Source organism: Oncorhynchus masou, unplaced genomic scaffold (assembly GCF_036934945.1).
Source record: "Oncorhynchus masou masou isolate Uvic2021 unplaced genomic scaffold, UVic_Omas_1.1 unplaced_scaffold_1202, whole genome shotgun sequence".
NCBI classification, from domain to species: Eukaryota; Metazoa; Chordata; class Actinopteri; order Salmoniformes; family Salmonidae; genus Oncorhynchus; species Oncorhynchus masou.
The window spans coordinates 127,315-150,742 of record NW_027001801.1 but is presented as its reverse complement, the minus strand read 5'-3'; the positions used below and the strand labels follow the sequence as shown (position 1 = coordinate 150,742).

The 23,428-nt window shown below is 43.3% G+C and overlaps 1 protein-coding gene and 1 pseudogene across 2 annotated transcripts; both read right to left on the bottom strand.

Moving 5' to 3' along the window:
• Window positions 1-280: 280 nt before the first annotated feature.
• Window positions 281-4,243, bottom strand: LOC135529673 (trichohyalin-like; annotated as a pseudogene).
• A 5,863-nt stretch (window positions 4,244-10,106) lies between these two features.
• On the bottom strand, window positions 10,107-21,865 carry LOC135529675 (trichohyalin-like). Of its 2 annotated transcripts, XR_010453753.1 has the most exons (7): window positions 21,359-21,865; window positions 20,258-21,088; window positions 20,004-20,072; window positions 19,803-19,877; window positions 18,685-18,762; window positions 15,560-18,173; window positions 10,107-11,823 (listed from the first exon to the last, which is right to left on the bottom strand). XR_010453753.1 is itself a non-coding variant. In XM_064958289.1 (6 exons), the coding sequence occupies exons 1-6, from the start codon at window positions 21,576-21,578 to the stop codon at window positions 18,127-18,129; spliced, it is 1,320 nt and encodes a 439-aa protein (XP_064814361.1). In that variant the 5' UTR covers window positions 21,579-21,865; the 3' UTR covers window positions 10,107-18,126. The 2 variants fall into 2 exon arrangements, 1 of the variants encoding a protein (XP_064814361.1); XM_064958289.1 differs by having other exon boundaries at window positions 10,107-18,173.
• Between the last annotated feature and the right edge of the window lie 1,563 nt (window positions 21,866-23,428).

Here is a 23,428-nt window from a genome sequence, read left to right as displayed (position 1 = left end):
GGAAGGTGTTCTTAATGTTTTGTGCACTCAGTGTACATTTAGTTTCAACATGAAACAATTTGAATAAGAACAGGAAGTAGTGTGTGTAGATACAGTATGGTTCTCTGTTCAATAGTAGACCTCCTCAAACACTGAGTAAAAGTCTCACTCAGATCTTTAGAGTTCTCAGTCTCTGACTCCGCCCGCTGACCTCCTGACCCCCACCTCCTGACCCCCATGTGTCTGCATTTAACCTGACCCCTCTGGGGGGGCTGCCATAATCGACATCCGGAGGGGCGCCCGGAGATCATTCGGTTAAGTGCCTTGCTCAGGGGCAGAAGTACAGATTTGGACCGAGACAGGATCAGTAGTCTGACCTGTTATCCCAACATGACACTCATCACAGGACAGACTATCAGGTTGGCCTTACATTGTCAGATAAATATCATGTTATTATCTCCAGCTTCTCAAATCCCTCCATGAAAAAGTCATCTCATCTCTAACCTCGTTGTCAGGCCAATTCAGTGAAATGGTGAACTAGGTTACATCTGCCCAAACATTCCTCAGATCTTCATCAGTTCTCCCTGTCTTCTTCCTCTCCCTTCTTCTACCTCTCCATGTATCCCAGCACTTCTTCAGGCGAGTTACAATAACTCATTTACACATTTCCCACAGTCTTTCTATCAGTTCCTCTATCTCTCCATCCCTTTCCACAATCACTCTATCCTTCTCCTCCATCTCTCTATCCTTCTCCTCCATCTCTCTATCCTTCTCCTCCAGCTCTCTATCCTTCTCCTCCATCTCTCTATCCTTCTCCTTCATCTCTCTATCCTTCTCCCTCATCTCTCTATCCTTCTCCTTCATCTCTCTATCCTTCTCCTTCATCTCTCTATCCTTCTCCTCCATCTCTCTATCCTTCTCCTTCATCTGTCTATCCTTCTCCTTCATCTGTCTATCCTTCTCCTTCATCTCTCTATCCTTCTCCTTCATCTCTCTATCCTTCTCCTCCATCTGTCTGCTGAACTCGCTCTGCATCTTTGTCTGTGAGATCATGATGTTCCTCTGTAACTCAGGCAGGACAATCTTCATCAGGTTTCTTTCTGCTTCAACTCTGGCTTCTCCTTCATAGTTCTCCATCTCCTGTCTGTGTCTCTCCTCCATCTCCTTCCTCTCATTCTCTCTCTTCTCTCTAAATCTCTCCAGCTTTCTCTCCATCTCCTCCCTCCTATCAGACTCCCTCTTCAGCTCCCTCTCCAGCTCTCTTTTCTTCTCCTCATCCCTCTCTTCTTTCACCTGTCTCTCCAGTTCACTGGTTCTTTCACTGAGTGTTCTGATATCTCCCTCATGTTCCTGGATCACTCCCTCTATCTTTATCAGAGAGTCCTGCAACTCCTTCTGAAGCCTCTCTCTCAAGTCTCTCTCCTCCCTCTGTTTCCTCTCTCCTCTCTCTCTCTGGATCTTTCCCTCCATCTCTCTAACCTGGTCCTCTGCCTCCTGGTAGGTCTGACTGCTGTAGAATCTCTCTCTGTTTCCTGCCACCATCTCCTCTACCTGATCCAGCAGCTCTGATACCTGAGTGCCATGGGCCCTGTCCTTAATGTTGAGGACGTGGTACCTGCTCCCACTTTTCTCTACAAGCTGCTGGAGGTCCTGACTTCCTGCTTGGAGAAACTCCTCAATGCTCTGCTCTTTCAGTCCATCATCATGGGTGAATAGAATCACAGTGTGTTCCCAACAACCCTCCCCAAACATCTCCTCTATTCTCTCCAGCACCCCTCTCTCCTCCCCCTTAGAGGGCTCCACTGGTATGACCAGGAGGAAGGCGTGGGGTCCCGGGGCAGACAGACGTGACACAGAGCCCCACATCCTGTCCAGGACAGAACCAGTCTGGAGTGTCCACCAGCACCAGCCGTCTCCCACACACGTCCCCCTCTCTCCTCTTACTCCTCTGGGTCACTGCAGTGGGGCTGGCCTGGGCCCCAAACTCCTCTCTGCCCAGGATGGTGTTTCCTGCTGCACTCCTCCCAGCCCCAGTCCTCCCCAGCAGCACCAGTCTCAGCTCAGACACACTGGGAGACACTGGGGAGTCTGGAGTGCTGCTCTCTCCTCCCACTGCAACACAACACACAGCACTGATCAACACTCTGACTATCTGGAGGAGGTACAACAGTGTCTAATATAATATAATCTACATCCATAACTCACTAGATGGAGGAGGTACAACAGTGTCTAATATAATATCATCTACATCCATAACTCACTATGTGGAGGATTTAACTCCATGCTGTTTCTCCTCCTCAGTGGAAGTGTAGGGTCTGTATCTGAGGTCTCTCCTCCCACTGTAACAACATAGAGAACTGGTCAACATACTGACTCATCAGAGACACATTTAAAACATAGCATAAACAAACTACAAACACATTACACATCATAGTGAAATATAGATTATTGGAGAAAATTAGAGAAAATCAAGATTGATGACAGTTTGAGACAATATTGATAACTCACTAAGTGGAGGATGGTCCACTATAGACTAGAAACAGGACAATATTGATAACTCACTAAGTGAATGATGGTCCTCTATAGACTAGAAACAGTAGGAGACAACAGGACAATATTGATAACTCACTAAGTGGAGGATGGTCCACTATAGACTAGAAACAGTAGGAGACAACAGGACAACATTGATAACTCACTAAGTGGAGGATGGTCCACTATAGACTAGAAACAGTAGGAGACAACAGGACAATATTGATAACTCACTAAGTGGAGGATGGTCCACTATAGACTAGAAACAGTAGAAGACAACAGGACAACATTGATAACTCACTAAGTGGAGGAAGGTCCACTATAGACTAGAAACAGTAGGAGACAACAGGACAACATTGATAACTCACTAAGTGGAGGAAGGTCCACTATAGACTAGAAACAGTAGAAGACAACAGGACAACATTGATAACTCACTAAGTGGAGGAAGGTCCACTATAGACTAGAAACAGTAGGAGACAACAGGACAACATTGATAACTCACTAAGTGGAGGAAGGTCCACTATAGACTAGAAACAGTAGAAGACAACAGGACAACATTGATAACTCACTAAGTGGAGGAAGGTCCACTATAGACTAGAAACAGTAGGAGACAACAGGACAATATTGATAACTCACTAAGTGGAGGATGGTCCAGGCTGTCTCTCCTCCTGACTGGGAGTATGGAACCTGTATCTGCCATCTCTCCATGTTCTAAAATAGTAGAACCATTTAGAATGGGAACATTTACCTCAGTGACACATGAAGGCACATAGACCTACTGAAGGGGAGTTCTGGGTTCTACTGAAATGTTAAGTATCACATATCTCACTCACCAGTCATCTGGGCTGAGATCTCTCTTCTCAGTCTCTCTACCTCAGTCTTCACATCACATATCTGTTGAGCTGAAATAACAAAGGAGGACTAGGATCTGAATTCTGTGTTAAAGACTTTAGACAGAAATATGATGCAGAGGGAAAGTATGAAGTGATGGACAACAATATTCACAACTCAGTGGAGAGTCGACAATAACCTGACAATTGAGGAAAGTACAGCAGACTAAATGTATTAATGGTGTGAATAATCTTACCCAGTTCAGCATTTTCATTGTTGACATCCTCCACCTGTTTGTCTCTCTCCTTTAACTGGTTCTCTCTCTCCTCTACTAGGTTGTCTTTCTCTTCTACTTCTTGTCTCCTCTCTTCTACTTCCTGTCTCCTCTCTTTCAGTTCATTTTCTTTTCCCTCTAGTAGTTTGTCGCTCTCTTCCAGTCGTCTGTCTCTCTCTTCCAGTTGTTTGTCTCTCTCTTCCAGTAGTGTGTCCTTCTCTCCCAGTCTGTGGTTCCTGTCTTCAAGTTGAAGGTCTTTTTCCTTTAGTTGGTCCTCTTTCTCTTCCAGTCGTCTGTCTCTCTCTTCCAGTAGTCTGTCCTTGTGGTTTCTGTCCTCTAGTTGAAGGTCTTTTTCCTGCAGTAGGACTCTAAAGGTCTCTACTTGGCTGTTCTTGTGCTGCAGGTTCTTTCTCAGAGCCTCTAGTTGAATGTCTCTTTCCTTTAGTTGCTTGTCTTTCTCTTCCAGTTGGTTTTCTTTCTCTTCTAATAGTTTCTCCTCTGTTCCATTATCTGGTTCTTCTCCTCCAGGAGTCTCTTTTCTCTCTCACTTCCTGGGTCATATCATCCAGTTGGGTGTCTTTCTCTCACTTCCTGGGTCATATCATCCAGTTTCTCCTCTAGTTGTTTCATCTCCTGTCTTAATATCTCTTTTAATTTTTTTTTCCATCTTCAACTCTGAGAGCAATTAACATATTTAATTGGTTGTTAGAATAAGTAATGTATTAATTCATTCAATAGTATGTCTATAAAGACATTATCATTTGATGGAGGTGGTACAATTATTAGTAATTATTTCCTCCAGTCAACAGTTATCTGAGCTGAACCAATCATCAACTGGTCTATTGACTATGTGATACATTACAAATGAATTAGTCTGAAAAACAGAATGACATCACTCATGTTCCCTGATTCAATCCTCTCTCCTCCAGACTCTCTCATACTTACCAAGCTGACCAGCTGATGCCTCCCCTCTTCAGCTTGTCCTCCTGGGTCTCATGTCGTAAATACCGTGGTCCTGAGTCTATGGTGTAAAACAGAGAGGTGAGTTCTGTGTGGTAGATGACATCACTATATACAGAAAGAACAGGACCAATCAGATTTCTCCTGTCACTCAGCCCTGTTACCCCCATGCCCTAACCCTAACACCTAAACTCAATGACCCACACACCCCAGCCCTGTTACCCCCATGCCCTAACCCTAACACCTAAACTCAATGACCCACACACCCCAGCCCTGTTACCCCCATGCCCTAACCCTAACACCTAAACTCAATGACCCACACACCCCAGCCCTGTTACCCCCATGCCCTAACCCTAACACCTAAACTCAATGACCCACACACCCCAGCCCTGTTACCCCCATGCCCTAACCCTAACACCTAAACTCAATGACCCACACACCCCAGCCCTGTTACCCCCATGCCCTAACCCTAACACCTGAACTCAATGACCCACACACCCCAGCCCTGTTACCCCCATGCCCTAACCCTAACACCTAAACTCAATGACCCACACACCCCAGCCCTGTTACCCCCATGCCCTAACCCTAACACCTAAACTCAATGACCCACACACCCCAGCCCTGTTACCCCATGCCCTAACCCTAACACCTAAACTCAATGACCCACACACCCCAGCCCTGTTACCCCCATGCCCTAACCCTAACACCTAAACTCAATGACCCACACACCCCAGCCCTGTTACCCCCATGCCCTAACCCTAACACCTAAACTCAATGACCCACACACCCCAGCCCTGTTACCCCCATGCCCTAACCCTAACACCTAAACTCAATGACCCACACACCCCAGCCCTGTTACCCCATGCCCTAACCCTAACACCTAAACTCAATGACCCACACACCCCAGCCCTGTTACCCCCATGCCCTAACCCTAACACCTAAACTCAATGACCCACACACCCCAGCCCTGTTACCCCCATGCCCTAACCCTAACACCTAAACTCAATGACCCACACACCCCAGCCCTGTTACCCCCATGCCCTAACCCTAACACCTAAACTCAATGACCCACACACCCCAGCCCTGTTACCCCCATGCCCTAACCCTAACACCTAAACTCAATGACCCACACACCCCAGCCCTGTTACCCCCATGCCCTAACCCTAACACCTAAACTCAATGACCCACACACCCCAGCCCTGTTACCCCCATGCCCTAACCCTAACACCTAAACTCAATGACCCACACACCCCAGCCCTGTTACCCCCATGCCCTAACCCTAACACCTAAACTCAATGACCCACACACCCCAGCCCTGTTACCCCCATGCCCTAACCCTAACACCTAAACTCAATGACCCACACACCCCAGCCCTGTTACCCCCATGCCCTAACCCTAACACCTAAACTCAATGACCCACACACCCCAGCCCTGTTACCCCCATGCCCTAACCCTAACACCTAAACTCAATGACCCACACACCCCAGCCCTGTTACCCCCATGCCCTAACCCTAACACCTAAACTCAATGACCCACACACCCCAGCCCTGTTACCCCCATGCCCTAACCCTAACACCTAAACTCAATGACCCACACACCCCAGCCCTGTTACCCCATGCCCTAACCCTAACACCTAAACTCAATGACCCACACACCCCAGCCCTGTTACCCCCATGCCCTAACCCTAACACCTAAACTCAATGACCCACACACCCCAGCCCTGTTACCCCCATGCCCTAACCCTAACACCTAAACTCAATGACCCACACACCCCAGCCCTGTTACCCCCATGCCCTAACCCTAACACCTAAACTCAATGACCCACACACCCCAGCCCTGTTACCCCATGCCCTAACCCTAACACCTAAACTCAATGACCCACACACCCCAGCCCTGTTACCCCCATGCCCTAACCCTAACACCTAAACTCAATGACCCACACACCCCAGCCCTGTTACCCCCATGCCCTAACCCTAACACCTAAACTCAATGACCCACACACCCCAGCCCTGTTACCCCCATGCCCTAACCCTAACACCTAAACTCAATGACCCACACACCCCAGCCCTGTTACCCCCATGCCCTAACCCTAACACCTAAACTCAATGACCCACACACCCCAGCCCTGTTACCCCCATGCCCTAACCCTAACACCTAAACTCAATGACCCACACACCCCAGCCCTGTTACCCCCATGCCCTAACCCTAACACCTAAACTCAATGACCCACACACCCCAGCCCTGTTACCCCCATGCCCTAACCCTAACACCTAAACTCAATGACCCACACACCCCAGCCCTGTTACCCCCATGCCCTAACCCTAACACCTAAACTCAATGACCCACACACCCCAGCCCTGTTACCCCCATGCCCTAACCCTAACACCTAAACTCAATGACCCACACACCCCAGCCCTGTTACCCCCATGCCCTAACCCTAACACCTAAACTCAATGACCCACACACCCCAGCCCTGTTACCCCATGCCCTAACCCTAACACCCACATGCCAATCCCCTCAAACCTATACAATCAAGTACAGATACAGGCATATCCTGTCCCTAAATGACCAGTGTGTTACTCAAGACCCCAGTTCCTTTGCCAGTACACCTCATCCCTGTTACTTTCCTATCTCAGCCCTGTTTCCCACTTTCCTGTATTCCCCAAGTCACCAACAGTAACCTTTATCCAGCTATTCGCTGCACAAAACAACCCTGTTATCAGCATGTTTTAGTCCTGTGACCTCTGACCTGTAAACACTCATCATTTCCAAACCAACATTAGAGGGTTTGTGACCTTGTTAACTAGAGACCAACATTAGAGGGTTTGTGACCTTGTTAACTGGAGACCAACATTAGAGGGTTTGTGACCTTGTTAATTAACTAGTGACCAACCTTAGTGAGTTTGTGACCTTGTTAACTAGAGACCAACATTAGAGGGTTTGTGACCTTGTTAACTAGAGACCAACATTAGAGGGTTTGTGACCTTGTTAACTAGAGACCAACATTAGAGGGTTTGTGACCTTGTTAACTAGAGACCAACATTAGAGGGTTTGTGACCTTGTTAACTAGAGACCAACATTAGAGGGTTTGTGACCTTGTTAACTAGAGACCAACATTAGAGGGTTTGTGACCTTGTTAACTGGAGACCAACATTAGAGGGTTTGTGACCTTGTTAACTAGAGACCAACATTAGAGGGTTTGTGACCTTGTTAATTAACTAGTGACCAACCTTAGTGAGTTTGTGACCTTGTTAACTAGAGACCAACATTAGAGGGTTTGTGACCTTGTTAACTAGAGACCAACATTAGAGGGTTTGTGACCTTGTTAACTAGAGACCAACATTAGAGGGTTTGTGACCTTGTTAACTGGAGACCAACATTAGAGGGTTTGTGACCTTGTTAACTGGAGACCAACAGAGGGTTTGTGACCTTGTTAACTGGAGACCAACATTAGAGGGTTTGTGACCTTGTTAACTAGAGACCAACATTAGAGGGTTTTTGACCTTGTTAACTAGAGACCAACATTAGAGGGTTTGTGACCTTGTTAATTAACTAGTGACCAACCTTAGTGAGTTTGTGACCTTGTTAACTAGAGACCAACATTAGAGGGTTTGTGACCTTGTTAACTAGAGACCAACATTAGAGGGTTTGTGACCTTGTTAACTAGAGACCAACATTAGAGGGTTTTTGATCTTGTTAACTAGAGACCAACATTAGAGGGTTTGTGACCTTGTTAACTAGTGACCAACATTAGAGTGTTTATGCTGCTATACAGCATGGTGCCGTCTTCTATCATCACTCTGAAGTTCTGAAAACTGTTTCAATTCAAATCAGAAGACCGATCCAGCCAGCAGATGGTAGTGATGATCTTTAATTATAGTCATATTATCCTGAGCTGTAAAGATTTAACAGTGTCTATCAATATTAGCTTCACTTATCTCTTTGGACACATTCACATGAGTAAATGAGTGAAATTGATTCCATGACAAATAGTCTCAATGCTTTTCCATCCCCTCCGAACAAAATAACTGTAGCTGACTGGTGGTCATTTACTGTCTGAGAAGAGAGTATCATTACCACCTGCTGGTCAATGTTGGGAACTGCAGGGAATTTACAAATCAGAAAGTCAGACATACCACTATCGAGTAAAGGCTGAGTTTGGGTTATGTTGTGCAGGGGACAGGGCTGGGGGTTCAGGCTGAGTTTGGGTTAGGGTGTGCAGTTGTAACAGTATAATTTTAGACTATCGCTCCACAAAAGCCACGGCCCTTGCAGAGCAAGGGGAACCACTACTTCAAGGTCTCAGAGCAAGTGACGTCACTGATTGAAATGCTATTTAGCGCGCACCGCTAACTATCCTAGCCGTTTCACATCCATTACACTCACCCCCCTTCTAACCTTCCCCCTTTTCCGCAGCAACCAGTGATCTGGGTCACGGCACCAATGTAACAGTATAACTTGAAACTGTCCCCTCGCCCATACCCGGGCGTGAACCAGGGACCCTCTGCACACATCAACAACAGTCACCCACGAAGCATCGTTACCCATCGCTCCACAAAAGCCGCGGCCCTTGCAGAGTAATGGAAACCAGAGCAAGTGACGTCACCGATTGAAACGCTATTTAGCGCGCACCGCTAACTAAGCTTGCGTTTCACATCCGTTACACAGGTGATTTGGGAGATAGACATATATGGAGTATAACTATTGTAACACAAGAAAGAGATACACTTATAGAGTGCATTTGCCATTCTGGTAAAATACATTGTCCATTGTATAGGAGAGGTGACCAGAGGAGGCCATAGATGTATAGAATAGTTGAACACTAAACAGACCACATGAAGAGAAGGAGACATGTAGGCGCCAAGACGGCTGGACACACCAAAAACTAGAGGAAACACACAGTCTGCTGATCCGAGATAAAGACACACATACAAAAGAACACATGGAGCTAATTACAGGGTCAAAGCATAGGTCATAGGTTAGAGGTTTAGGTCAAAGCAAGGGTCTTGCCATTATTATAATCTAACGGAAAGCAGATGTGGGTGTTAGTGGGCGGAAGCAAGTAGGAAGCCTGAACTAAAAAGATAATGATAAACAAAGAATCAGGGAAATATGTATATCTGCATATGGGGTGGACCGATATGAGATAGGTGGATAAATACTGGAGCCGGGGCTCTGGAAAGTGGAGTGTGTTCCATGGACCTTCCCGGCTTGCTATATTCTTGTATTAAAAAGCCGAATTGACTTCACAAGTTCTGTAATGCGTTGTATTTGATCCGATTGTCTACTACAGCGTTTCACATCCGTTACACAGGTGACAGGCCTGGGGGTAAGGGCTGTAAGTACGGGGAGGCTTAGTTAAGGCGTCTGCATGCTTCCCAGCCAAAACAATCTGAACAGTTCTTCCATATTTATGATGATTGTAGGGGCTTCCTTCCTCTTGACCAGAACCACTGAAGAGGTGTTGTTTCAGACACATACAGTCCACATTCCACGTTCCCAAACGGCCAAAACATTCAATGAGATCCAGGGATATGGTGCAACAAAAGGGTTTATTCTTATATCTCACAAAAAACACATTCTCCGATCAACTTAAAGCACAGATTACTTGACGTGAAAAAGACATAATATTTGTTTGTTGTCTGGTTAATAAAAGACTATACCACTCCCGTGTCGAGCTTGGACTCCCCTCCCCGAAGGCCCAACTTCCTGTCTTTATCCTGTCACTAACACACTGACCACAGTACAATGAATGGTCAAGAGGAGGAGCTAAAACCTAAGGTACACTTATAACAAAGGAATATATCTCAATCAGGTCAATATAAATCATGAAGGTACCTGATCATATACATTCATATTTCATATATTGACACACATGTACATGTAGTTCTGTATGTTCTGTCTTTAATAGAAATATGTCCACATCGGCTCTAACATATCGGCCCATAATTGTTAACTGCACTGAATACATAACAGTTACTTAATATTTAAAAAATAGAGCCAAAACACAAAACATTCCATCCCAGAGCACTATTACGGTTCATAGCTCGCAGTAGCAGTATTAGTAGTACTGGTAGTCGTAGTACTGGTAGTAGTAGTAGTAGTAGTCGTAGTACTGGTAGTCGTAGTATTGGTAGTAGTAGTAGTAGTAGTACTGGTAGTCGTAGTACTGGTAGTCGTAGTACTGGTAGTCGTAGTAGTACTGGTAGTAGTAGTAGTACTGGTAGTCGTAGTACTGGTAGTAGTAGTAGTAGTAGTAGTAGTAGTACTGGTAGTAGTAGTCGTAGTACTGGTAGTAGTAGTAGTAGTACTGGTAGTCGTAGTACTGGTAGTAGTAGTAGTAGTACTGGTAGTCGTAGTACTGGTAGTAGTAGTAGTAGTACTGGTAGTAGTAGTAGTAGTAGTAGTAGTAGTAGTACTGGTAGTCGTAGTACCGGTAGTAGTAGTAGTAGTAGTAGTAGTACTGGTAGTCGTAGTACTGGTAGTAGTAGTAGTAGTACTGGTAGTAGTAGTAGTAATAGTAGTAGTAGTAACCCCTACACATAACAGCTGTCTATCTATTCTCCTCTCTAACCCCAACACAAAACAGTTGTCTCTCTAACTAGTCTCCTCTCTAACCCCTACACAAAACAGTTGTCTCTAACGAGTCTCCTCTCTAACCCCTACACAAAACAGTTGTCTCTAACGAGTCTCCTCTCTAACCCCTACACAAAACAGTTGTCTCTATCTAGTCTCCTCTCTAACCCCTACACAAAACAGTTGTCTCTAACGAGTCTCCTCTCTAACCCCTACACAAAACAGGTGTCTCTCTAACTAGTCTCCTCTCTAACACAAAACAGTTGTCTCTAACTAGTCTCCTCTCTAACCCCTACACAAAACAGTTGTCTCTATCTAGTCTCCTCTCTAACCCCTACACAAAACAGTTGTCTCTCTAACGAGTCTCCTCTCTAACCCCTACACAAAACAGTTGTCTCTCTAACGCGTCTCCTCTCTAACCCCTACACAAAACAGTTGTCTCTCTAACGAGTCTCCTCTCTAACCCCTACACAAAACAGTTGTCTCTCTAACTAGTCTCCTCTCTAACCCCTACACAAAACAGTTGTCTCTATCTAGTCTCCTCTCTAACCCCTACACAAAACAGTTGTCTCTATCTAGTCTCCTCTCTAACCCCTACACAAAACAGTTGTCTCTATCTAGTCTCCTCTCTAACACAAAACAGTTGTCTCTCTAACTAGTCTCCTCTCTAACCCCTACACATAACAGTTGTCTCTCTAACTAGTCTCCTCTCTAACCCCTACACAAAACAGTTGTCTCTATCTAGTCTCCTCTCTAACCCCTACACAAAACAGTTGTCTCTCTAACTAGTCTCCTCTCTAACCCCTACACATAACAGTTGTCTCTCTAACTAGTCTCCTCTCTAACTCCTACACAAAACAGTTGTCTCTCTAACTAGTCTCCTCTCTAACCCCTACACAAAACAGTTGTCTCTATCTAGTCTCCTCTCTAACCCCTACACAAAACAGTTGTCTCTATCTAGTCTCCTCTCTAACCCCTACATAAAACAGTTGTCTCTATCTAGTCTCCTCTCTAACCCCTACACAAAACAGTTGTCTCTCTAACTAGTCTCCTCTCTAACCCCTACACATAACAGTTGTCTCTCTAACTAGTCTCCTCTCTAACCCCTACACAAAACAGTTGTCTCTATCTAGTCTCCTCTCTAACCCCTACACAAAACAGTTGTCTCTCTAACTAGTCTCCTCTCTAACTCCTACACAAAACAGTTGTCTCTCTAACTAGTCTCCTCTCTAACCCCTACACAAAACAGTTGTCTCTATCTAGTCTCCTCTCTAACCCCTACACAAAACAGTTGTCTCTCTAACTAGTCTCCTCTCTAACCCCTACACGTAACAGTTGTCTCTATCTAGTCTCCTCTCTAACCCCTACACAAAACAGTTGTCTCTATCTAGTCTCCTCTCTAACCCCTACACAAAACAGGTGTCTCTCCAACTAGTCTCCTCTCTAACCCCTACACAAAACAGTTGTCTCTCTAACTAGTCTCCTCTCTAACTCCTACACAAAACAGTTGTCTCTAACTAGTCTCCTCTCTAACCCCTACACAAAACAGTTGTCTCTCTAACTAGTCTCCTCTCTAACTCCTACACAAAACAGTTGTCTCTAACTAGTCTCCTCTCTAACCCCTACACAAAACAGTTGTCTCTCTAACGCGTCTCCTCTCTAACCCCTACACAAAACAGTTGTCTCTCTAACTAGTCTCCTCTCTAACCCCTACACAAAACAGTTGTCTCTCTAACGCGTCTCCTCTCTAACCCCTACACAAAACAGTTGTCTCTCTAACTAGTCTCCTCTCTAACCCCTACACAAAACAGTTGTCTCTCTAACGCGTCTCCTCTCTAACCCCTACACAAAACAGTTGTCTCTCTAACTAGTCTCCTCTCTAACCCCTACACAAAACAGTTGTCTCTCTAACGCGTCTCCTCTCTAACTCCTACACAAAACAGTTGTCTCTCTAACTAGTCTCCTCTCTAACCCCTACGCAAAACAGTTGTCTCTCTAACGCGTCTCCTCTCTAACTCCTACACAAAACAGTTGTCTCTCTATCTAGTCTCCTCTCTAACCCCTACACATAACAGTTGTCTCTCTAACTAGTCTCCTCTCTAACCCCTACACAAAACAGTTGTCTCTCTAACTAGTCTCCTCTCTAACTCCTACACAAAACAGTTGTCTCTAACTAGTCTCCTCTCTAACCCCTACACAAAACAGTTGTCTCTCTAACGCGTCTCCTCTCTAACCCCTACACAAAACAGTTGTCTCTCTAACTAGTCTCCTCTCTAACCCCTACACAAAACAGTTGTCTCTCTAACGCGTCTCCTCTCTAACCCCTACACAAAACAGTTGTCTCTCTAACTAGTCTCCTCTCTAACCCCTACACAAAACAGTTGTCTCTATCTAGTCTCCTCTCTAACCCCTACACAAAACAGGTGTCTCTCCAACTAGTCTCCTCTCTAACCCCTACACAAAACAGTTGTCTCTCTAACTAGTCTCCTCTCTAACTCCTACACAAAACAGTTGTCTCTATCTAGTCTCCTCTCTAACCCCTACACGTAACAGTTGTCTCTCTAACTAGTCTCCTCTCTAACCCCTACACAAAACAGTTGTCTCTAACTAGTCTCCTCTCTAACCCCTACACAAAACAGTTGTCTCTCTAACTAGTCTCCTCTCTAACCCCTACACAAAACAGTTGTCTCTCTAATTAGTCTCCTCTCTAACACAAAACAGTTGTCTCTATCTTGTCTCCTCTCTAACCCCTACACAAAACAGTTCTCTAACTAGTCTCCTCTCTAACCCCTACACATAACAGTTGTCTCTGTAACGAGTCTCCTCTCTAACCCCTACACAAAACAGTTCTCTAACTAGTCTCCTCTCTAACCGCTACACATAACAGTTGTCTCTGTAACTAGTCTCCTCTCTAACCCCTACACAAAACAGTTCTCTAACTAGTCTCCTCTCTAACCCCTACACATAACAGTTGTCTCTGTAACGAGTCTCCTCTCTAACCCCTACACAAAACAGTTCTCTAACTAGTCTCCTCTCTAACCGCTACACATAACAGTTGTCTCTGTAACCAGTCTCCTCTCTAACCCCTACACAAAACAGTTGTCTCTCTATCTAGTCTCCTCTCTAACCCCTACACATAACAGTTGTCTCTGTAACTAGTCTCCTCTCTAACCCCTACACAAAACAGTTCTCTAACTAGTCTCCTCTCTAACCCCTACACATAACAGTTGTCTCTGTAACGAGTCTCCTCTCTAACCCCTACACAAAACAGTTCTCTAACTAGTCTCCTCTCTAACCCCTACACATAACAGTTGTCTCTGTAACTAGTCTCCTCTCTAACCCCTACACAAAACAGTTGTCTCTCTAACGAGTCTCCTCTCTAACCCCTACACAAAACAGTTGTCTCTATCTAGTCTCCTCTCTAACCCCTACACAAAACAGTTGTCTCTCTAACTAGTCTCCTCTCTAACCCCTACACAAAACAGTTGTCTCTCTAACTAGTCTCCTCTCTAACCCCTACACAAAACAGTTGTCTCTATCTAGTCTCCTCTCTAACCCCTACACAAAACAGTTGTCTCTATCTAGTCTCCTCTCTAACCCCTACACAAAACAGTTGTCTCTCTAACTAGTCTCCTCTCTAACCCCTACACATAACAGTTGTCTCTCTATCTAGTCTCCTCTCTAACCCCTACACAAAACAGTTGTCTCTCTAACTAGTCTCCTCTCTAACCCCTACACATAACAGTTGTCTCTCTAACTAGTCTCCTCTCTAACCCCTACACAAAACAGTTGTCTCTATCTAGTCTCCTCTCTAACCCCTACACAAAACAGTTGTCTCTCTAACTAGTCTCCTCTCTAACTCCTACACAAAACAGTTGTCTCTCTAACTAGTCTCCTCTCTAACCCCTACACAAAACAGTTGTCTCTATCTAGTCTCCTCTCTAACCCCTACACGTAACAGTTGTCTCTCTAACTAGTCTCCTCTCTAACCCCTACACAAAACAGTTGTCTCTATCTAGTCTCCTCTCTAACCCCTACACAAAACAGTTGTCTCTCTAACTAGTCTCCTCTCTAACCCCTACACAAAACAGTTGTCTCTCTAACTAGTCTCCTCTCTAACCCCTACACAAAACAGTTGTCTCTCTAATTAGTCTCCTCTCTAACACAAAACAGTTCTCTATCTTGTCTCCTCTCTAACCCCTACACAAAACAGTTCTCTAACTAGTCTCCTCTCTAACCCCTACACATAACAGTTGTCTCTGTAACGAGTCTCCTCTCTAACCCCTACACAAAACAGTTCTCTAACTAGTCTCCTCTCTAACCGCTACACAAAACAGTTGTCTCTATCTTGTCTCCTCTCTAACCCCTACACAAAACAGTTGTCTCTCTAACTAGTCTCCTCTCTAACACAAAACAGTTGTCTTTCTAACTAGTCTCCTCTCTAACCCCTACACAAAACATTTGTCTCTCTAACGAGTCTCCTCTCTAACCCCTACACAAAACAGTTGTCTCTCTAACTAGTCTCCTCTCTAACACAAAACAGTTGTCTTTCTAACTAGTCTCCTCTCTAACCCCTACACAAAACAGTTGTCTCTCTAACTAGTCTCCTCTCTAACACAAAACAGTTGTCTCTATCTAGTCTCCTCTCTAACCCCTACACAAAACAGTTCTCTAACTAGTCTCCTCTCTAACCCCTACACATAACAGTTGTCTCTGTAACTAGTCTCCTCTCTAACCCCTACACAAAACAGTTGTCTCTCTAACTAGTCTCCTCTCTAACCCCTACACATAACAGTTGTCTCTGTAACTAGTCTCCTCTCTAACCCCTACACAAAACAGTTGTCTCTCTAACTAGTCTCCTCTCTAACCCCTACACAAAACAGTTGTCTCTCTAACTAGTCTCCTCTCTAACCCCTACACAAAACAGTTGTCTCTCTAATTAGTCTCCTCTCTAACCCCTACACAAAACAGTTGTCTCTATCTAGTCTCCTCTCTAACCCCTACACGTAACAGTTGTCTCTCTAACTAGTCTCCTCTCTAACCCCTACACAAAACAGTTGTCTCTCTAACTAGTCTCCTCTCTAACCCCTACACAAAACAGTTGTCTCTCTAACTAGTCTCCTCTCTAACCCCTACACAAAACAGTTGTCTCTCTAATTAGTCTCCTCTCTAACCCCTACACAAAACAGTTGTCTCTATCTAGTCTCCTCTCTAACCCCTACACAAAACAGTTGTCTCTCTAACTAGTCTCCTCTCTAACACAAAACAGTTGTCTCTATCTTGTCTCCTCTCTAACCCCTACACAAAACAGTTTTCTAACTAGTCTCCTCTCTAACCCCTACACATAACAGTTGTCTCTGTAACTAGTCTCCTCTCTAACCCCTACACATAACAGTTGTCTCTGTAACGAGTCTCCTCTCTAACCCCTACACAAAACAGTTCTCTAACAAGTCTCCTCTCTAACCGCTACACAAAACAGTTGTCTCTATCTTGTCTCCTCTCTAACCCCTACACATAACAGTTGTCTCTGTAACGAGTCTCCTCTCTAACCCCTACACAAAACAGTTCTCTAACTAGTCTCCTCTCTAACCGCTACACAAAACAGTTGTCTCTATCTTGTCTCCTCTCTAACTCCTACACAAAACAGTTCTCTAACTAGTCTCCTCTCTAACCCCTACACATAACAGTTGTCTCTGTAACTAGTCTCCTCTCTAACCCCTACACAAAACAGTTGTCTCTCTAACTAGTCTCCTCTCTAACCCCTACACAAAACAGTTGTCTCTCTAACTAGTCTCCTCTCTAACACAAAACAGTTGTCTTTCTAACTAGTCTCCTCTCTAACCCCTACACAAAACAGTTGTCTCTCTAACGAGTCTCCTCTCTAACCCCTACACAAAACAGTTGTCTCTCTAACTAGTCTCCTCTCTAACACAAAACAGTTGTCTTTCTAACTAGTCTCCTCTCTAACCCCTACACAAAACAGTTGTCTCTCTAACTAGTCTCCTCTCTAACACAAAACAGTTGTCTTTCTAACTAGTCTCCTCTCTAACCCCTACACAAAACAGTTGTCTCTCTAACTAGTCTCCTCTCTAACACAAAACAGTTGTCTCTATTTTGTCTCCTCTCTAACCCCTACACAAAACAGTTCTCTAACTAGTCTCCTCTCTAACCCCTACACAAAACAGTTGTCTCTGTAACTAGTCTCCTCTCTAACCCCTACACAAAACAGTTGTCTCTCTAACTAGTCTCCTCTCTAACCCCTACACATAACAGTTGTCTCTGTAACTAGTCTCCTCTCTAACCCCTACACAAAACAGTTGTCTCTCTAACTAGTCTCCTCTCTAACCCCTACACAAAACAGTTCTCTAACTAGTCTCCTCTCTAACACAAACCAGGTATCTCTCTCTGGTCTCCTCTCTAACACAAACCAGTTGTCTCAACAGCAGCAGAACAATAATCTAATGTATTACTCATCAAGTCACTGTAGACATACACTGATGATGATTGAAACACACTCCACGTAGTATTAGGTTATACACTGTGTGTACAAAACATTAAGGACACTTGATCTTTCCATGACAGACTGACCAGGTGAATCCAGGTGAAAGCTATGACCCCTTATTGATGTCACTTGTTAAATCCACTTCAATCAGTGTAGATGAAGGGGAGGAGGAAGGTTAAATAAGGATGTTGAGACATGGATTGTGGATGTGTGCCATTCAAAGGGTGAATGGGCAAGATGCAGTATATAAATGTCTTAGAATGGGGTCTGGTAACAGGTGCATGGAGCACTGGCTTGTGTAAAGAACTGCAACGCTGTTGGGATTCCTGTGTGTTTCAAGAATGGTCCACCACCCAAAGGACATCTGGGCGACATCTTTCAATGGGAAAACACTCCACATTTTGGTATGTCAGACAAAGGTGTTTGTATTTCATCCCCCAGTACTCCTCTTCTTTCACCTGTCCCTCCAGTTCTGTTATTTGGGAGACACTGGGGAGTCTGGAGTGCTGCTCTCTCCTCCCACTGCAACACAACACACAGCACTGATCAACACTCTGACTCTCTGGAGGAGGTACAACAGTGTCTAATATAATATACATCCATAACTCACTATCTGGAGGAGGTACAACAGTGTCTAATATAATATACATCCATAACTCACTAGATGGAGGAGGTACAACAGTGTCTAATATAATCTACATCCATAACTCACTATCTGGAGGAGGTACAACAGTGTCTAATATAATATACATCCATAACTCACTAGATGGAGGAGGTACAACAGTGTCTAATATAATATCATCTACATCCATAACTCACTATCTGGAGGAGGTACAACAGTGTCTAATATAATCTACATCCATAACTCACTATCTGGAGGAGGTACAACAGTGTCTAATATAATATACATCCATAACTCACTAGATGGAGGAGGTACAACAGTGTCTAATATAATATCACCTACATCCATAACTCACTATCTGGAGGAGGTACAACAGTGTCTAATATAATGTCATCTACATCCATAACTCACTATCTGGAGGATTTAACTCCATGCTGTTTCTCCTCCTCAGTGGAAGTGTAGGGTCTGTATCTGAGGTCTCTCCTCCCACTGTAACAACATAGAGAACTGGTCAACATACTGACTCATCAGAGACACATTTAAAACATAGCATAAACAAACTACAAACACATTACACATCATAGTGAAATATAGATTATTGGAGAAAATTAGAGAATATCAAGATTGATGACAGTTTGAGACAATATTGATAACTCACTAAGTGGAGGAAGGTCCACTATAGACTAGAAACAGTAGGAGACAACAGGACAATATTGATAACTCACTAAGTGGAGGATGGTCCACTATAGACTAGAAACAGTAGGAGACAACAGGACAATATTGATAACTCACTAAGTGGAGGATGGTCCACTATAGACTAGAAACAGTAGGAGACAACAGGACAATATTGATAACTCACTAAGTGGAGGATGGTCCACTATAGACTAGAAACAGTAGGAGACAACAGGACAATATTGATAACTCACTAAGTGGAGGATGGTCCACTATAGACTAGAAACAGTAGGAGACAACAGGACAATATTGATAACTCACTAAGTGGAGGATGGTCCACTATAGACTAGAAACAGTAGGAGACAACAGGACAATATTGATAACTCACTAAGTGAAGGATGGTCCACTATAGACTAGAAACAGTAGTAGACAACAGGACAATATTGATAACTCACTAAGTAGAGGATGGTCCACTATAGACTAGAAACAGTAGGAGACAACAGGACAATATTGATAACTCACTAAGTGGAGGATGGTCCTCTATAGACTAGAAACAGTAGGAGACAACAGGACAATATTGATAACTCACTAAGTGAAGGAAGGTCCACTATAGACTAGAAACAGTAGGAGACAACAGGACAACATTGATAACTCACTAAGTGGAGGAAGGTCCACTATAGACTAGAAACAGTAGGAGACAACAGGACAATATTGATAACTCACTAAGTGGAGGAAGGTCCACTATAGACTAGAAACAGTAGGAGACAACAGGACAATATTGATAACTCACTAGATGGAGGATGGTCCACTATAGACTAGAAACAGTAGGAGACAACAGGACAATATTGATAACTCACTAAGTGGAGGATGGTCCAGGCTGTCTCTCCTCCTGACTGGGAGTATGGAACCTGTATCTGCCATCTCTCCATGTTCTAAAATAGTAGAACAACCATTTAGAATGGGAACATTTACCTCAGTGACACATGAAGGCACATAGACCTACTGAAGGGGAGTTCTGGGTTTCTACTGAAATGTTAAGTATCACATATCTCACTCACCAGTCATCTGGGCTGAGATCTCTCTTCTCAGTCTCTCTACCTCAGTCTTCACATCACATATCTGTTGAGCTGAAATAACAAAGGAGGACTAGGATCTGAATTCTGTGTTAAAGACTTTAGACAGAAATATGATGCAGAGGGAAAGTATGAAGTGATGGACAACAATATTCACAACTCAGTGGAGAGTCGACAATAACCTGACAATTGAGGAAAGTACAGCAGATTAAATGTATTAATGGTGTGAATAATCTTACCCAGTTCAGCATTTTCATTGTTGACATCCTCCACATGTTTGTCTTTCTCCTTTAACTGGTTCTCTCTCTCCTCTAGTAGGTTGTCTTTCTCTTCTACTTCCTGTCTCCTCTCTTCTACTTCCTGTCTCTTCTCTTCTACTTCCTGTCTCCTCTCTTTTAGTTCATTTTCTTTTCCCTCCAGTAGTTTGTCTCTCTCTTCCAGTAGTCTGTCCTTCTCTCCCAGTCTGTGGTTTCTGTCCTCTAGTTGAAGGTCTTTTTCCTTTTGTTGTTTGTCTCTCTCTTCCAGTAGTCTGTCCTTCTCTCCAAGTCTGTGGTTTCTGTCCTCTAGTTGAAGGTCTTTTTCCTTTAGTTGTTTGTCTTTCTCTTCCAGTAGTGTGTCCTTCTCTCCCAGTCTGTGGTTACTGTCCTCTAGTTGAAGGTCTTTTTCCTTTAGTTGGTCCTCTTTCTCTTCCAGTCGTCTGTCTCTCTCTTCCAGTAGTCTGTCCTTGTGGTTTCTGTCCTCTAGTTGAAGGTCTTTTTCCTGCAGTAGGACTCTGAAGTTCTCTACTTGGCTGTTCTTGTCCTGCAGGTTCTTTCTCAGAGCCTCTAGTTGAATGTCTCTTTCCTTTAGTTGCTTGTCTTTCTCTTCCAGTTGGTTTTCTTTCTCTTCTAATAGTTTCTCCCTCTGTTCCATTATCTGGTTCTTCTCCTCCAGGAGTCTCTCTTTCTCTCTCACTTCCTGGGTCATATCATCCAGTTGTGTGTCTTTCTCTTTCACTTCCTGGGTAATATCATCCAGTTGTGTGTCTTTCTCCTCTAGTTGTTTCATCATCTCTTTAAACATCTTCAACTCTGAGAGCAATTAACATATTTAATTGGTTGTTTGAATAAGTAATGTATTAATTCATTCAATAGTATGTCTATAAAGACATTATCATTTGATGGAGGTGGTACAATTATTAGTAATTATTTCCTCCAGTCAACAGTTATCTGAGCTGAACCAATCATCAACTGGTCTATTGACTATGTGATACATTACAAATGAATTAGTCTGAAAAACAGAATGACATCACTCATGTTCCCTGATTCAATCCTCTCTCCTCCAGACTCTCTCATACTTACCAAGCTGACCAGCTGATGCCTCCCTCTTCAGCTTGTCCTCCTGGGTCTCATGTTGTAAATACCGTGATACTGAGTCTATGGTGTAAAACAGAGAGGTGAGTTCTGTGTGGTAGATGACATCACTATATACAGAAAGAACAGGACCAATCAGAATTCTCCTGTCACTCAAGCCTCCCTCATGTAGGGACTGTGGGCACCAATCAGATCTGGTTAACTTCATAAATAATGTTGTTTTGTTATTGTCCTATCTCTGACCAAATGATTATTGTCATTGTTTGTGATAACCAGCATTGGGCTCTATGTCAGATAGAGGATATTGTGTCAGGAGGAGGTTCTATGGAATATACATTCAGTAGAATGTGAAGAACATATGACATCATAATACAACCTCCCTTGAGAACATTTGGGGAGAGTTTTGATAAATGTAAAGAAACTGATTTAATTTGTAGCCTTGAAGAAGACACACTGCTGTTCACAAGGCCTGTAGTTTTTATAGTATCAGATTAACACTCTGGTCTGTTCTTTGTCTTGTGTTATTGGTTGTCAATAAACAAAACAGACAAATAAGTAATTACTCACCCCATCCTGATCATCCATTATCCAAGATGGAGAGTCATGAATAATGATCATGTAAAACAGAATGCATTAGTTATTATTGTTCATTGAATTTCTGTCTCATGACATAATTTAATGAAATACCACACATCATATTGTAATGACTGGTCATCACATTCATTACTAATGTACATCTAGGGAAAGGGATGTAAGCAGCACTACTATGTGAGCAGTCTGAGAATGACTGAATGCTTCATAATTAGACATCAAGCTGAATTCAAGCTGATTCTATTTTCATTTTGGAGTGTGAAATGTTGACCTCTATAGCAGATATATAGTGGGAGGACTATGTGAAATGTTGACCTCTATGACAGATATATTGTGGGAGGACTATGTGAAATATTGACCTCTATGGCAGATATATAGTGGGAGGGTTATGTGAAATATTGACTCTATGGCAGATATATAATGGGAGGAATACGTTATTGACCTCTATGGCAGATATATAGTGGGAGGACTATGTGAAATATTGACCTCTATGGCATATATATAATGGGAGGACTATGTGAAATATTGACCTCAATGCCAGATATATTGTGGGAGGACTATGTGAAATATTGATCTCAATGCCAGATATATTGTGGGAGGGCTAAGTGAAATATTGACCTCTATGGCAGATATATTGTGGGAGGACTAAGTGAAATATTGACCTCTATAGCAGATATATAATGGGAGGACTATGTGAAATATTGACCTCTATAGCAAATATATAGTGGGAGGACTATGTGAAATATTGACCTCTATAGCAGATATATAGTGGGAGGACTATGTGAAATATTGACCTCTATGGCAGATATATTGTGGGAAGACTATTTGAAATATTGACCTCAATGCCAGATATATTGTGGGAGGACTATGTGAAATATTGACCTCTATGACAGATATATAGTGGGAGGACTAAGTGAAATATTGACCTCAATGCCAGATATATTGTGGGAGGACTATGTGAAAGGGAAGTTAAAGGGAAAAATTGATTCCTAGTCAGCTGTCCAACTGAATGTATTGTACTGAAATATGTCTTCCACAATTTACTCAACCCCTCTGACATGTTGAGCACTATAGCAGATATTTTGTGGGAGATCTATGATATTATAATACTGGAAAATTTAAAGAACATCTATACATCTTAATCCAACCTACCTTGAGAACATTTGGGGAGAGTATTGATAAATGTAAAGAAACTGATTTAATTTGTAGCCTTGAAGAAGACACACTGCTGTTCACAAGGCCTGTAGTTTTTATAGTATCAGATTAACACTCTGGTCTGTTCTTTGTCTTGTGTTATTGGTTGTCAATAAACTAAACAGACAAATAAGTAATTACTCACCCAATTCTGATCACCCATTATCCAAGATGGAGAGTCATGAATAATGATCATGTAAAACAGAATGCATTAGTTATTATTGTTCATTGAATTTCTGTCTCATTACATAATTTAATGAAATACCATACATC

Excerpts from the sequence above, each read along its gene's own strand:
- LOC135529675 (XM_064958289.1), bottom strand. The coding sequence starts at position 21,578 with ATGAAGTTAACCAGATCTGATTGGTGCCCACAGTCCCTACATGAGGGA. Across the intron at positions 19,878-20,003 it reads GATCTCAGCCCAGATGACTG|AACATGGAGAGATGGCAGAT; the intron begins GTGAGTGAGATA and ends CTACTATTTTAG. Across the intron at positions 18,174-18,684 it reads GGAGTTAAATCCTCCAGATA|TGGGAGGAGAGAGCAGCACT; the intron begins GTGAGTTATGGA and ends GTTGTGTTGCAG.